The following is a 14,659-nucleotide window of genomic DNA, read 5'->3' as shown; positions in this document are numbered from 1 at the left end:
CATAGTAATTCTAGCCGTTGAGCTCGTTCCTAATATTTAGATGGAACTCGATTACATGGAGGTTTAAGGGCGTTTAATTGGTATGCCGAATGGAAGAAAACTTTGTGGGCGTTAAGCTCGTTGTGGTATTGTCGTTGGAAGTTCGTAATAATGGAAGTTACTAAGCCTGCGTGGGTAGCATGCATAATGGATGTTATGGCGTCGAGCCCGTCATAGTGTGATGGCAGCTTAGAATAATGGATGTTACTAAGCTTGTGTGAATATTATGCCAAATGAAATGTTTATGGCCGTTAACCCCGTCATAGTATGAGATGGAAGCTTCGAATATGGGGTTATTTCAGCATGGCATAGGATGTCATCGGGAGCATTGTCTTGGATGTAAGTTTGTGTCATCCTAGGGTCGTTCATGGCGGCTAAAATTATAGTTCCGCAAAGCGTTTTGCGGACGTGGGCTTTACGTTCTAAGATCAGGTATGAGTACTTCTTATGTCGGCTCCCATTTCATTTCTTTCCCTCTCTCTTTTAGGTAGTATGCTCCCCTGGTGAACGGGAGCGGCCCAACGGTCAATGGTGCCGGGGTAATAACATAGCAGATACACTAGATAGCATGTTCCCTTCGTAGAGTGGTTCTCGAACGGGAGCGGCCCAACGGTCAATGGTGCCGGGGTAAACACATAGCAGATACACTAGATAGCATGTTCCCTTCGGAGAGTGGTTCTCGAATGGGAACGGCCCAAACGGTCAATGGTGCCAGGTAAACACATAGCAGATACACTAGATAGCATGTTCCCTTCGTAGAGTGGTTCTCGAACGGGAGCGGCCAAACGGTCAATGTACCGGGTAAACACATAGCAGATACACTAGATAGCATGTTCCCTTCGTAGAGTGGTTCTCGAACGGGAGCGGCCCAAACGGTCAATGGTGCCGGGTAAACACATAGCAGATACACTAGATAGCATGTTCCCTTCGTAGAGTGGTTCTCAAACGGGAGCGGCCAAACGGTCAATGGTACCGGGTAAACACATAGCAGAAACACTAGATAGCATGTTCCCTTCGTAGAGTGGTTCTCGAACGGGAGCGGCCAAACGGGCAATGGTGCCGGGTAAACACATAGCAGGTACACTAGATAGCATGTTCCCTTAGTAGAGTGGTTCTCGAACGGGAACGGCCCAAACAGTCAATGGTGCCGGGTAAACACATAGCAGATACACTAGATAGCATGTTCCCTTCGTAGAGTGGTTCTCGAACGGGAGCGGCCCAAACGGTCAATGGTGCCGGGTAAACACATAGCAGATACACTAGATAGCATGTTCCCTTCGTAGAGTGGTTCTCAAACGGGAGCGGCCAAACGGTCAATGGTACCGGGTAAACACATAGCAGAAACACTAGATAGCATGTTCCCTTCGTAGAGTGGTTCTCGAACGGGAGCGGCCCAACGGTCAATGGTGCCGGGTAAACACATAGCAGTCATACTGGAAAATGAAATGAAATGAAGTGAAAATGGAATGCCGCCGAAAACACACCTCATCTTATTTACACACTGATTATACATTCACATTTTTTCTTCTGGACGATCTTGGTGTTGGGGGTTTTGTTACCCTAAAGCGTAAGGAAAATAATAATCTTAAGAGAAGTCCTTCTTCAAGTGGAAGCCGCGAATGATGAGTATAAAATGCATGGTGTTTAAATTGAATCAGGTTGTGTAATCTCGTTTGTTCTCCTCCAGTCTTCTCTCTCTCTCTTCAGATAGTATGTTCCCCTGGTGAACGGGAGCGGCCCAACGGTCAATGGTGCCGGGGTAAACACATAGCAGATACACTAGATAGCATGTTCCCTTCGTAGAGTGGTTCTCGAACGGGAGCGGCCCAACGGTCAATGGTGCCGGGGTAAACACATAGCAGATACACTAGATAGCATGTTCCCTTCGTAGAGTGGTTCTCGAACGGGAGCGGCCAAACGGTCAATGGTACCGGGTAAACACATAGCAGATACACTAGATAGCATGTTCCCTTCGTAGAGTGGTTCTCGAACGGGAGCGGCCAAACGGGCAATGGTGCCGGGTAAACACATAGTAGGTACACTAGAAAGCATGTTCCCTTAGTAGAGTGGTTCTCAAACGGGAACGGCCCAAACGGTCAATGGTGCCGGGTAAACACATAGCAGATACACTAGATAGCATGTTCCCTTCGTAGAGTGGTTCTCGAACGGGAGCGGCCCAAACGGTCAATGGTGCCGGGTAAACACATAGCAGATACACTAGATACCATGTTCCCTTCGTAGAGTGGTTCTCGAACGGGAGCGGCCAAACGGTCAATGGTACCGGGTAAACACATAGCAGATACACTAGATACCATGTTCCCTTCGTAGAGTGGTTCTCGAACGGGAGCGGCCAAACGGTCAATGGTACCGGGTAAACACATAGCAGGTACACTAGATAGCATGTTCCCTTCGTAGAGTGGTTCTCGAACGGGAGCGGCCAAACGGTCAATGGTACCGGGTAAACACATAGCAGTCATACCGGAAAATGAAATGAAGTGAAAATGGAATGCCGCCGAAAACACACCTCATCTTATTTACACACTGATTATACATTCACATTTTCTTCTTCTGGATGATCTTGGTGTTGGGGGTTTTTGTTACCCGAAAGTGTAAGGAAAAAGAATTATCTCAAGGAATTGAACGGAGCCTTATGCCAAACCGAAGTTGTGAATCTAATTGTGAATGCCAACCAAAAGATGTGAAAATATAAAGATGTTGTGAAATAAATATTCTTCTGCAAGAGTTGTCTGACTGAAATGCTTTTTCATTCTCTTCTTCAACACTACTTATTCTGTCAATTAATTCAAATGATAATGAAAATGGTATTTGACAGTTAATTTTCAAAAAGTTCTCTGTTAAATGTGTAGCAAAATTCAGTTTTTTAGCCCCATAGATTTTGGCCCCATTCATTTTTGTATGGTTTTGCTTTGATGTCATACTTTTCTTTAAGGGGGGGGGGTCTTTAATATGTCCAAAATTCATTTTCAGCGAGATCTGAGTTTCTGAGTTTGTGGCTGGGATCAAATTTTTGCTCAAAGGCGCAGTAAGAAAGAAGAATTGTGAAAACCATCTGGTCCTTCAGTCCAGAACTACTGCAGGATGGAACAAATGACATCAAGTTAAAAGTGTGTTTGTATAAAAAAAAATGTACAAACTGTTGCAAAAGAAACGTTTTACAGCTGGAACTGGGATAAATGCAAATATCAGCTTTCAACGAGATATAAAGATGAAATTTTCAGGAGATTTTAAGCAGAAAATTTAAATCAGCAGAGATTTAAAACAGGAAAACCATACAAAAAAAAGGAATTTACTGGGAATTTAGTAAGTTTAATTTTGTGTGCAAACATTAGAAAAAAGCAACGTGTGTGAAATAAGGCCAAAGTTCATCAATCTGCAAAATGAAAAATGAGCTCAAACTGCAGATGTTTTGCTCCAAAGACACCTCCTAGAAAAGAGAAGACTGACCTCCTGTGGAAGGAAAGTGTATTGTTCGTTGTTTGGACACTGGTCATTTCTGCTGGATTCACCTGTTACATCTTACTTTGAAATTATTTAAATTTAAGTTAATCTGCATTAAATATGTTATTTATACCTAAAATTGTTCTTGAAGAATATAAAATGGTTCCTCTCTTTTGATAAAAGGTAGAAGAACAAAAATAATGTCTCTATTTTGGTTTAAAGATGAACCCTATTGGTGCAAATTAGATTAGATTAGATGACTTTATTAATCCCACGATGGGGAAATTCATTTATCTGTGGCAGCAACAACGACATTCAGAAATAACATCAAAAAAAGGACATCAAAAACAACATTCATATTAAATAAAGACAGCTGCGAAAGTGTAAAAAACATGTGATCCACTGTAAAAAACATGTAAAACTTTTTTTTTTCTTTTAATACAAAAATAAGTAAGTAATAAAGTACACACCAAAACAAACAACCGTTCAGGAACAAAAACAATTGAAAACAGCAACAACTGCAACAAAAGTAAATGAATAAATGAGTGAAAGAAGAAACACCCGTGGGTCCGTGGAGTGTCACTGTAACAAGGTGTTGTACAGTCTGATGGCTGGTCAGTGCCTCTACAGTTTGGTGCAGGGGGTGGGAGGGGGTATCCATGATGGATGCTAGCTTAGCCAACATCCTCCTGTCCGCCACCTCCTCCATGGACTCCAGTGTGCAGCCCTCACAGAGCTGGTCTTGTCTTTTCTCTCTTGTCCCCAGAGAGAAAAGCCCTCTTCTTTTCATTTAGGAGGGTCTTCAGCTCAGGAGTGACCCAGGGCTTATTGTTGGAAAAACACTGCACTGATTTTGTTTGCACTGTGTTTTCCACACAAACATTACATAGTCCGTGATGCAGTCAGTGAGACTGTCAATGTCCTCCCCGTGTGGACTGCAGAGAACGTCCCAGTCTGTGGTGCTAAAACAGTCCCTTAGTCGCTCTGTTACCTCCTCAGTCCAGATCTTCACCGTTTTAATCTGTGGTTTCTGCTGTTTCACCACTGGAGTGTAGGTGCAGAGGAGAGATGGACCAGGTTCTGGTCAGAGCGTCCTAAAGGGGGGGAGGGGGGCAGAAGCATATGCATTCTTGACATTAGCATAGAAAAGGTCCAGAGTTTTATGTCCCTCGTATGACAGTTCACATACTGGGTGAAGTTGGACAGGGTGGCAGAGAGGGGGGGTGCATGCATGGTTAAAGTCCCCAGAAATCAGGATCAGGTCCTGTGGGTGTTGTGTCTGCAGCTGGGACACGGTGCTGTGCACGCACTCACAAGCGACAGCAGCGTCAGCCGACGGAGGGACGTAAACAGTCACCACCAGCACATGGGAGAACTCCCGTGGAAGGTAGTACGGCCGAACGCTGACTGCCACCAGTTCAATGTCCTTGCTGCAGTGCTGTTCTTTCACACACAGTGATGTGGTTCGGGTTACACCATCTGTCATTCACGAACACCGCCAGACCACCGCCTTTCTTCTTTCAGCTCTGCGCCGCGCTCCGGTCCGCCCGCACCAGCGTGAATCCAGCAAAACCCTCGTGCTATCCTAGGCACTTTACCATTGGGAGTTGGGTCATCTAGACCCACTAGACAGTGCTCTGAACCTTTTTTCTTCAATGATTTGTGATCTTCACTGGTGTCCATGGATTACATGAAATCTTTCTACCTTTATCCACCTTTGTCATGGTAGGGAGAACACGTCAATGTAAGGGTGGGGTCATAGGATAGCACAATGGTTAACTGAGACCACAGAGTTTGTCGTTTCCTGGTTGAGCCACATCTCGGTGAAACAGCAGGCTGCTCTCACGGTACACCCGCTGCAGACGCATGAGCACCCTCAGCTCACCTAGCTTGTTAGAGAGAGAGAGCGGACGTTTCCCATAATAACGGATGTAAACATGGCTTGTACCTCCGTCTTCTCTCCCGGCGTTTAACTCCGGCTCTGCAGCCTGGTCGTTTCCTTCAGCTGAAATATCTGGCTTTCCATCGAGGAGAAACTCAGCTCGGCCAAGAGCTAACAGCTTAAAATATGCATCAAACTACCTCAGCTCCAAATTCACCTTCATTTAGCATCAACATAAAAGCAAAAAGATGAGTGATTTTTTTTTTGTTTTGTTTGTTTTCATAGCTGGAAATAAATTCCGGCATCAAGGGGATAAATGTTCCTGTTCATGCATCTCTACGGACAAGCTGCAAACAGGAAGTGCGACGCCCTGCTGGAGCCTAAGATAAATCCTCATTTCACAAAAAAATGTACACAAAGCTTTTTAATCAACCTTTAAAGTAACATAACAAAAGTATTTTTGAAGATTGTTTGAACCCATCAGACATTAAAACAGCCCTTTTAAGTGTTTCTTTTTTTTTAAAAGAAATGACCCAGAAACAAACAAGTATGTTTACATTTTGTTCCCATTTATTTTGTTCACAGCACAAAATCAAAATTCGTAAGCCGATATGCCGATAGGTTTTGAAAAACACAAAGACTTGGAGTGGTTGGAAAGAGAAATGGCGAAGCATTTCAGATGTCCTTCAGTGTTCCCATTCCAGGCCCATCAATCCAGGTGGGAGGCCATGTTTTCTTGATGCTGGGTCTGTCCCTCAGCTTTTTGTAGTAAGCTGCCACGTTGGGGTAACGCTCCTCACTCCCTCTGAAGGCAGCAGAGATGTGGTGAAACTTTAACATCGAGCTCTTTCAAATAAGTGAAAAACTAAGCGGTTAGGGGAACTTACCCGTTTCGTATGAAATAAGCAAAAACTGGGAAAATAATCACGTCAGCCAAAGAAAAAGACTTTCCAACCAGGAAATCACCACATCCCTGAAAGAAGAAGAAATGATTGCTACAACTCAAAAACCTAAAACACACCAAGAACAGCATGAGCATAGACGCAAACTCGGGCTGCGCGCATCAGAAACTTCCCCGGAGTTCACCGGTTCGAGAGCAGAAGACGCTGCCGTGGGTTTGTAACCACAGTTGTGCAAACACGCACGCAGCCTGTTTCCTAAACTGTGTCGCAGCAAATGGGCAACTTCCGCTTTGAAAATGAAACCAAGTGTAGGCAGGTCACTTTCCTGAAGGCAACAGCTTCACTGCAAACTCCAGGAATTTAGTCGTTTTAGGGCCTTTTAACATTTAAATTTACCAAACTGGGATAAATCTCTGGACGATCCCAGACATTTTTATGGATGAACAGAGGAGTACAGAGTAATAGGCTCCTTTCACTGCGCTGCAGGACAGAGCGCTTTAGGAACTCATTTGTCCCTTCAGCTATCAGGCTGTTCAATGAACCTCCCTGATATGAACTGCTGGCTTTTGAATTTCTCCCTTCAGAGATCAATAAAGTTTCTATCTATAAGTGTCATGTATTCTTCCTGTTTCTCCTAAGTCACAGACGTTATTGTGTTTGTGTGTCTTTTTTTCAGAAATAATCAAGATTTAAAAAAAAAAAAAAAAAAAAAAATCAACAAACATTGGTGGAATTTTAAAAGGTACAAAAATAATAAAGCAAAAAAAAAAAAGACAGAAAATCAGTGTTTGTATTCAGTGGAATCCACCTGTTTTGATGTCATATTTCATGTTAGTGTCCGATCATTAATCATGCGTGATGGGAAAACTTCCCATAAGTCTTTGGGTGAGGCCTTTTGGATAAAAACACACACATGCAAATGACCGGAGCTTGTAAAATCAGCTGATCTGTGTACATTTGTTTGGCAGCTGAAGCACAACAAACATTCAAACCACAAACAAACAAGCTGGGATTGACAGGAAGTGAGCGCACATAAACACAAAACCACAGCTTAACTTGACTGGACCATTTATTGTTACCGCTTTTGGTGCCACTCCCACTCTGGTGCTACGTTTGATTCATTTGAAAGGATCAAAAGTTTGGAATTTGTGTTGCTCTCCGGCCTTACCTGCAGGTGTCCCTCCCATATTTTCATCTCCTCTTTCAGGGCCTCTTTATTCCTCTGCACGGCAGAATCGTGCCTCTCCCCTTCTGGAACCTTCCAGTTGTAGTAAAGAACCTCACCTGGAAGAAAGACCACCGATCCTCCACTTTAGACCAATCTGTCAGCGTTAGGCTCTGTGGTGTTTGGACAGAGAAGCATACCTATTTTCTGGGCGAGAGGCTGTGCCTCGAAGATGAGCTGGTACATGAGGCCGACCTCGGCGGCGCCCTCAGGGATCAGCTGGGTCCCCTGAGACTTGAACTGGTTCTGTTGTTGGGAGACATGAAGAGAGCAACAGTTAGCTCATGTTTGCATCTGTTTGCAGGGTGTTGTTGAAGAAACCCTCCTCTTCATGTCAGTGGTGGAGGTTTGAGCCAAGTTCTCACCTCCAGGTACAAGCAGGCGGCGTAGGACTCGTTCAGGATGATCTTTCCATGTTTAAAGGCAGGAAGCTGGAGGATGAAGAACAGCAGATATAAACACAGCTCATGCAAACGCACTCAGGTGACGCGCATGAGATGATCTCACCTGACCCCTGGGGTTGATCTCCAGAACCTCCTTGGATTTGTGCTCGCCTTTCTCAAAAGACAGCAGCTTCTGGTTGTAGCCCTGCAGGTTCTTCTCCTCCAGAGCGATCTGCACCCTCCAGCAGGGGGGAGAGCCAGAGCCCCACAGCAGAGTCATGTCCTTGGCCATGGTAACAGAAATGACGAGCAGCAGCTGAGGCCTGGAGTTCAGCAGGAGGAAGGAGGGAGGAGTGAGTGCAGACGAATCCACATTCCTGGTTTTATAACCAGCTCCAACCCACTACGTCCGGATTGGAGGAGTGAAGAGACGGCCCCTTTTTTTTCTTCCTTCTATTGTTTTCAGCACAGATCTGTGAGATCCCTCAGGAAGATTAACGAGGTCCAAACTGGCTAAACCACACTTTTCCTGAAGAGTTACACAACCCTCTGTGGTTAACTCCACCTCTGATTCTCCAACTGCAGCTTCTGTCAAACACAGAACTCCAACAAACTCCTGCATTTCAAAGAAAAAGCAGCAGATAAAGAGTCGTTTTAGTGCTGCATTCAGGATTCTGTCACTGTTTCATTCAAAACTCCAAAAGAATTTTTTAAAAAAAGAAAAGAGAAGAAAAAGATCCCCACATGACTTGTCTGACTTCCTCCTAATTCTGCAAAATCATGCTGCCTATAGCCCATATGCTTAACTGGGCTGATGACTCTGCACTTTTCATTCAACTCTGCACACAGAGAAGGCGGCCACTCCTACTCATTTATCACAGTAAAAAAACAAGACCTGCTGAAGGTAACTGACACTGCCTATCCCATTTCAACAACAAACACTATTGCTATGCACAAGCGGCTGAACTGAAAAAGGGTTTGGTCTCCTGCCTGTGTCAACATTGCATTGGAAAAAATAGATTTTTTTATCATTTGTTTGTCAGGTTTTGGCCCTACACCTGATAAAGCTTCAGAAAAACTCCTTTAATACAAAATAATCTTTGTAACAAAAGGAGCTTTTCTCCAGGGACATTTTTGGGGAGCAGTCATAAACTCACATCATAAAACATTTCAGTTGTTGCTACTGGATGATGCAAACGCACCGTCAGGGCGTCTTCCTGTGGCTGCCGTCTAATGGGTCCTTTGAGTATTTCCTCAGAGTGTGTGTGGGTTCACTTTCCTGCACAGAACCAAACAGAGTTCTGCTAAAAGCATGCCAGGCTCATTCATAGATTTTCCATATTTACCAAAAATGTTTCAGTCTTCACTTTTTTCTCTGGCCATCAGAGTCTTGGTTATGTAATATCTTTTTGTTTAGCCTTTGGCCTCCATATATGTGTAACCATGCTCTGTGGACAAAGGTGAAGTCTCTAGAAAAAGAGGTTTCTCTGCTTTTACTCAATTTTTAAATGCTACAAACTTTAATTCATAAGATTTTTTAAACACTGGTTAAACCATTCTTTAAAAATATTTTTAGAAACAAATTCAAACATGCTTATGACCAAAAGATCATCTAATAATATTAACCAGTTGTAAGATAAGTGATCAGTGTTCATTTCTTAATGATTAACATTAATGTGAAAGGTGGGAAACTGCTTAGAACGACCAAATACAGGATGCACTTACACTGCATTTCATTGACGGATTGATGGAGACAAATGGTCTCTCAGTTTGCTATAAAACATTTTTTTTATATCTAAGTCATGCCAATTCTTCGTTTCTCTCCTTTATGTTTTATTTCAAACTCCTGTCCAGCAACACAGTAAAGGGAGGGCGGTAAAAACCCCAACTTTGAATAGAGAATGAATGAAAGCAAATGTAAAGATTCATGTGCGGTGACTGGACTCTTCAGGTACTGTAGTTGCAAGCATAAACTGGTAAATCATAAAGTAACAGTATTCAAAGTTCTCGAGAAAAAGTGTGGCTTTTAATCGTGCAGCTCATTAATGTATTCACAGAGTTGAAGTCATGTTTTGTGTTGCATGGTTATATATATATATATATATATATATATATATATATATATATATATATATATATATATATATATATATAAAACTGACAAACAACTGGTAGCCTAATGCTCGAACATCCACAAGCGACAACTCCTGTCACAACTTGAGATTGAAGCAATACAATACAATGGCAATATCACGGGAGAGCCAGATTAGCAGGTCAGAGAAGAGGTTATACCACACTCCCACCCTTAGATTGGGTGGACAGCCCCATCAACCACAGATATGCTGAGCGAGGCAGCAACTGACCTGAAACCAACCCCGACACCAGCTACAACGGTTAAGTGATGGACCGCCTGAAAGTCTCCTGGAAGCTGTGAATGAAGCATTGACGGCAATCCCTACCACAACAATCACAGAAACCAATGAACTGGTTTACACTTCAGCAGCAGTGATTTTGGAGATGCTTGGCTATAAGAGCAACCATGGGAGAAAACAGTACCCACCATGGAAGCAACGGTTAGAGGCCAAAATCAAGGCAACTCGGAAGGATGTGAGTAAGCTGACAGAGGCTCAAAGAGGTACAATGAGAAAGCAAGTACCCTAAAAGATACAGCCATGCCCATTCCTGAAGCACTGGAAACTGCCAAACAAAGGCTCCTATAGCCTTGAGCAGCCGCCTAAGGAGGTACACAAGAGACAATGAAGCCAGACATTACAGACCCCCTCCTGGACCCCCTGCAATTTGCCTACAGAGCCAACAGATCGGTAGACGATGCTGTAAACATGGCCCTCAACTTCATCCTCCATCATCTGGAGTCTTTAGGATCCTACGCCAGGATCCTGTTTGTTGACTCCAGCTCCGTGTTCAACACAATAGTTCCATCCCTGCTCCATGACAAACTCTCCCAGATGAATGTGCCTGACTCCACCTGCCTGCAGGTGGATCACAGACTTCCTGACGGACAGACAGCAGTATGTGAGGCTGGGGAAGCTCGTCTCGGATACCCGGACCACAAGCACCGGATCCCCCCAGGGCTGTGTCCTTTCACCCCTGTTATTCTCCCTGTACACAAACAGCTGCACAGCTGGTCACCTGTCTGTCAAACTCCTGAAGTTTGCTGACGACACCACACTCATCGGCCTCATCTCTGACGGAGATGAGTCTACAGCCTACAGGAGTGAGATACAGGAGCCTGCAGGAGTGAGATAGCCAGGCTGGTGTCATGGTGCAGCGCTAACAACCTGGAGCTTAATGCTCTAAAGACAGTGGAGATGACAGTGGACTTTAGGAAGGCCCCAGCCCCCCCTCCCCCCTGTCATCCTCTGTGACTCCCCGGTGACCTCTGTGGAGTCCTTCTGCTTCCTGGGAACCATCATCAGCCAGGACCTCAAGTGGGAGCAGAACATCAGCTCCATCACTAGCCGCGGTTACATGGGCAAAATATCTTGATCGGGTCAATGGTCGGGTTACAATTCACCCGTGCACATGGGATCAGAAAACCTTTTTCCGATTAGAAGAAACGTTCACATGGGTCACACTTTCGGTCGGAATAAATCATTTGGGCATGCGCAGTAGTGTCGAAAACCCGGAAGGGAAATGTGTCCCGTTGTAAACAAACCTTTGCTGTCACAAATGTTTATGCAGCAGCTCGGTAATATACGAGGCGATCTTCCAAACGGGCTTTTATTAATGTTATGAAGTGCCTGTTCGCTCATCATTTCATATTTAATCCGCGTGGTCAGTGCTTTTTTTGCGAAAGAAGTACGGAGCTGGTAGAGCCCGGTGTTAGGAGAGGCTAACAACACGGGCTAACAACATTAGCCTTTTGATGGACACAAAATCCAGGACTAACCATGCGGGAAACGCTGCAATCTGCAGCTTGGCTGCACGTAAATGTGTGGGAATAACTGCCTTTATTTTGTCAGGGCACAACTGGAAACACAATTCCATGTGATATTTTGAACAGTTTCTAAGGACTGAGAGGCATTTCTGCTCTGGAAAGCTCACACACACACTGCCCCAGGACGGCAGCCGCTAACCCAGAGCGGCGGTTCGGCTCACACATAACAAAACAACAAAACGCACACGTAACAAAACACCCTCCCCTCAAACACATTAATAAATCGCAGAGCTCGGGTGCCGGTTCCAGATGTCAGTGGGCACGGATCCCCCCCGCATCTCTCTCGTGAGGGGTGTAAGAGAGGGGAGAGCCAGCGGGGCGAGAGCGGAGCGGCACTTTACGCGGGGCGTCCGCAGAGCAGCTTATCGGTCCTGTATGCGCTCCAAAGCTTTCTCTCAGCGAAACACCATCTATGCATGACGTAAACCAGAGCAATAGACCTTTTTCACACTTCCGCATTTTTCGACCGGAAGTACGTCACTGACGTGTAAAACAACTTCCTGTTAGCATAGCGGCAGATGTGAAGAATGGCAAGTCGAAGAGTTGCAGTCTCAGTTGTGTTCCAGGCTGTTCGTTTTCCAACCAAAACAGCCCGGCCTTTCATTTCATTATTTTCCTGTGGATCCAAACCTGAAACCCGAATGGATACAGGCGATCTGAAGAGAGGAAGGACATAGTTTTAATGTAAACACAGATCATCATTCCACCTTTTAAGCGTTCAGCTCCATCAGCAAGGAGGGAACGGAACAAACCCAAGCCATTACCCGCCTCAGAATTATAGTGGAAAGAGTGATCAGTAGGATAAAGTCCTTTCACATCAGGGACTCTCCCGTGCCGCTCACACTAATGGGCAGTGGGAATCAGATCTGACTAAACTGCCGTGGTTTGGTAAATTATCATGGACTTTTTTGTTTTGAAGAGTGAATTAATGTTTGGTATGTAAATAATGTATAATGTGCAAATAGTATGGAAAAAAATTAGTGTTTCCACATATTCTTGAAATCTAATTAAATATAATTGTTATATTCTTAATATTTTTCTGTTGAAATGTGACTTTGACTTAACAAAAAAAATTAGATGAACAAATAAAACAATTTTGGTCAAAATTGTGCCTCATTTAATTTTTTGTTATGCGTAACATCAACTGATTAATCACAACACAAATAACATCAAACATTTACAATAAAAAATAACATTACAGATCATTAACAGTAAGACAGAAGGCTGAACTGATTGTTAAAGACAAGTGTAACTTAAGGTATGCATTCATGCATTTGCCATAATAATATTTATCCAAGTTCTCTTTCATTCCATCTCAAAAACCCCATCCAACACAGCCATGAGAGGTTGGGGCTGCACCTGGCATAATCTGCTTCCAGATGCCATCATATATGGATGTGGCAGTGGTCCTACACAAGAAAAACACAAGATTATTGGTCACACAAAAAAGTTAGACATGAGTGCATAACTACATTTAAATTTAATTCATTATATCTGCTGTGACCATAATTTGGTTAGTCATAACATTAAAAAAAAAAAAAAACTTAAATTGCTCACAAAGCAACAAAAAGTTAAGTGAATCACCTGTAAATGCCTTGTACAGTGTGGACCTCAGACCGTCCCTGCCAACTGTTTTGGGCTTTTGCACCACCAGCTCACTAACCGGTTCAGGATGGATTCTCTTATAAGTAAAAGGCAAAAAGCAATTAGTCTGTAGTCACTAATGGGGGTGTTTTTATAATAATTTACAGTTGGTATGGATACACATCGGTTCTTAAATCATGACAATTTGATCACAAATCCACCTGTGTTCTTGGTCTGTGCCATCTTTGAAAGCCACTTGTGCAGGCCAGGGGGGGTGGAACAGCCTGCTGACCCAGCTGTGAATAATATGCGGTCTGGAACAGGATGGCAACTATGTGATTGCAGAATTTTTTAGCAGCCGCACAACTGCAGGAGAAAGCTTTCAGGTTGGCACTTTCTGCATCCAGTGATATCTAGACACAATACATTAAATAGGTTACAATGAAGACATACTTATGTTGCTACATCAATGTAACATGAAACTATAACTTTCAGTAGGGTGACCAGATTTGAGTTTGTAAAAAAGAGGAGTGAAGTGAGTTTGTGAGATATTTCATCGAGAGTAATTGGTGTTCAAAGCTGCATACATAAAGCAAATATGATTACATTTCATCTATGTTCAATGTTATTTTATAATATAGGTATCTAAAAACCTCAGAGATGCTCTGTCTGCTCAGATAGTCTCCCTGGATGGTATAAGTATAGCCCCCAATTCCACAGTTAGAAACCTTGGGGTTTTACTTGACCAGGATTTATCATTGAAGGCTCACATATCTCAGGCATGTAGAACTGCCTTTTTTCACCTGCGGAATATTGCTAAGATCAGAAATATACTTTCTAAGATTGATGCTGAAAAACTCATCCATGCATTTGTTACGTCGAGGCTGGATTACTGTAACTCCTTGTTAGCAGCGTGTCCTAAGAGTTCCTTAAGAAGTCTCCAGCTTGTTCAGAACGCAGCAGCTAGATTGTTAGCAGGAACCAGCAGAAGAGATCACATCACTCCTGTGTTAGTTTCACTTCACTGGATCCCAGTTGATTCTAGAATCAAGTTCAAGATCCTCCTGTTAACCTATAAGGCCTTACATGGAATGGCCCCGTCCTATATTAAGGACCTCATAGTCCCTTACCATCCAATCAGAACACTTCACTCCCAAAATGCAGGACTGCTTGTGGTTCCTAGAATTAGTAAAAGTACGGTTGGAGGTAGAGCGTTTAGCCACCAAG

At 43.7% G+C, this 14,659-nt stretch overlaps 1 protein-coding gene across 1 annotated transcript; it reads right to left on the bottom strand.

The window, feature by feature from the left end:
- Positions 1-5,928: 5,928 nt before the first annotated feature.
- On the bottom strand, positions 5,929-8,386 carry LOC101167553 (glutathione S-transferase A). The gene is made up of 6 exons (XM_004074396.5): positions 8,015-8,386; positions 7,873-7,938; positions 7,648-7,753; positions 7,451-7,566; positions 6,268-6,353; positions 5,929-6,185 (listed from the first exon to the last, which is right to left on the bottom strand). Exons 1-6 carry the CDS (start codon positions 8,180-8,182, stop codon positions 6,056-6,058), a joined length of 672 nt encoding a protein of 223 aa, XP_004074444.1. The 5' UTR covers positions 8,183-8,386; the 3' UTR covers positions 5,929-6,055.
- Positions 8,387-14,659: the final 6,273 nt, after the last annotated feature.

This window comes from Oryzias latipes, chromosome 11 (assembly GCF_053564925.1).
Source record: "Oryzias latipes strain Hd-rR chromosome 11, Olatipes_Hd-rR_3.1".
Classification (NCBI taxonomy): Eukaryota; Metazoa; Chordata; class Actinopteri; order Beloniformes; family Adrianichthyidae; genus Oryzias; species Oryzias latipes.
The sequence above is the reverse complement of the archived record's forward strand: the minus strand, read 5'-3'. Positions and strand labels throughout refer to the sequence as shown.

Bases quoted from the DNA above. Each gene is read 5' to 3' on its own strand.
- LOC101167553 (XM_004074396.5), bottom strand. From the start codon at position 8,182: ATGGCCAAGGACATGACTCTGCTGTGGGGCTCTGGCTCTCCCCCCTGC. The intron at 6,354-7,450 runs GTAAGGCCGGAG...TTCTTCTTTCAG, and splicing joins TATGGGAGGGACACCTGCAG to GGATGTGGTGATTTCCTGGT. The intron at 6,186-6,267 runs GTAAGTTCCCCT...TGCTGCCTTCAG, and splicing joins GCTTATTTCATACGAAACGG to AGGGAGTGAGGAGCGTTACC.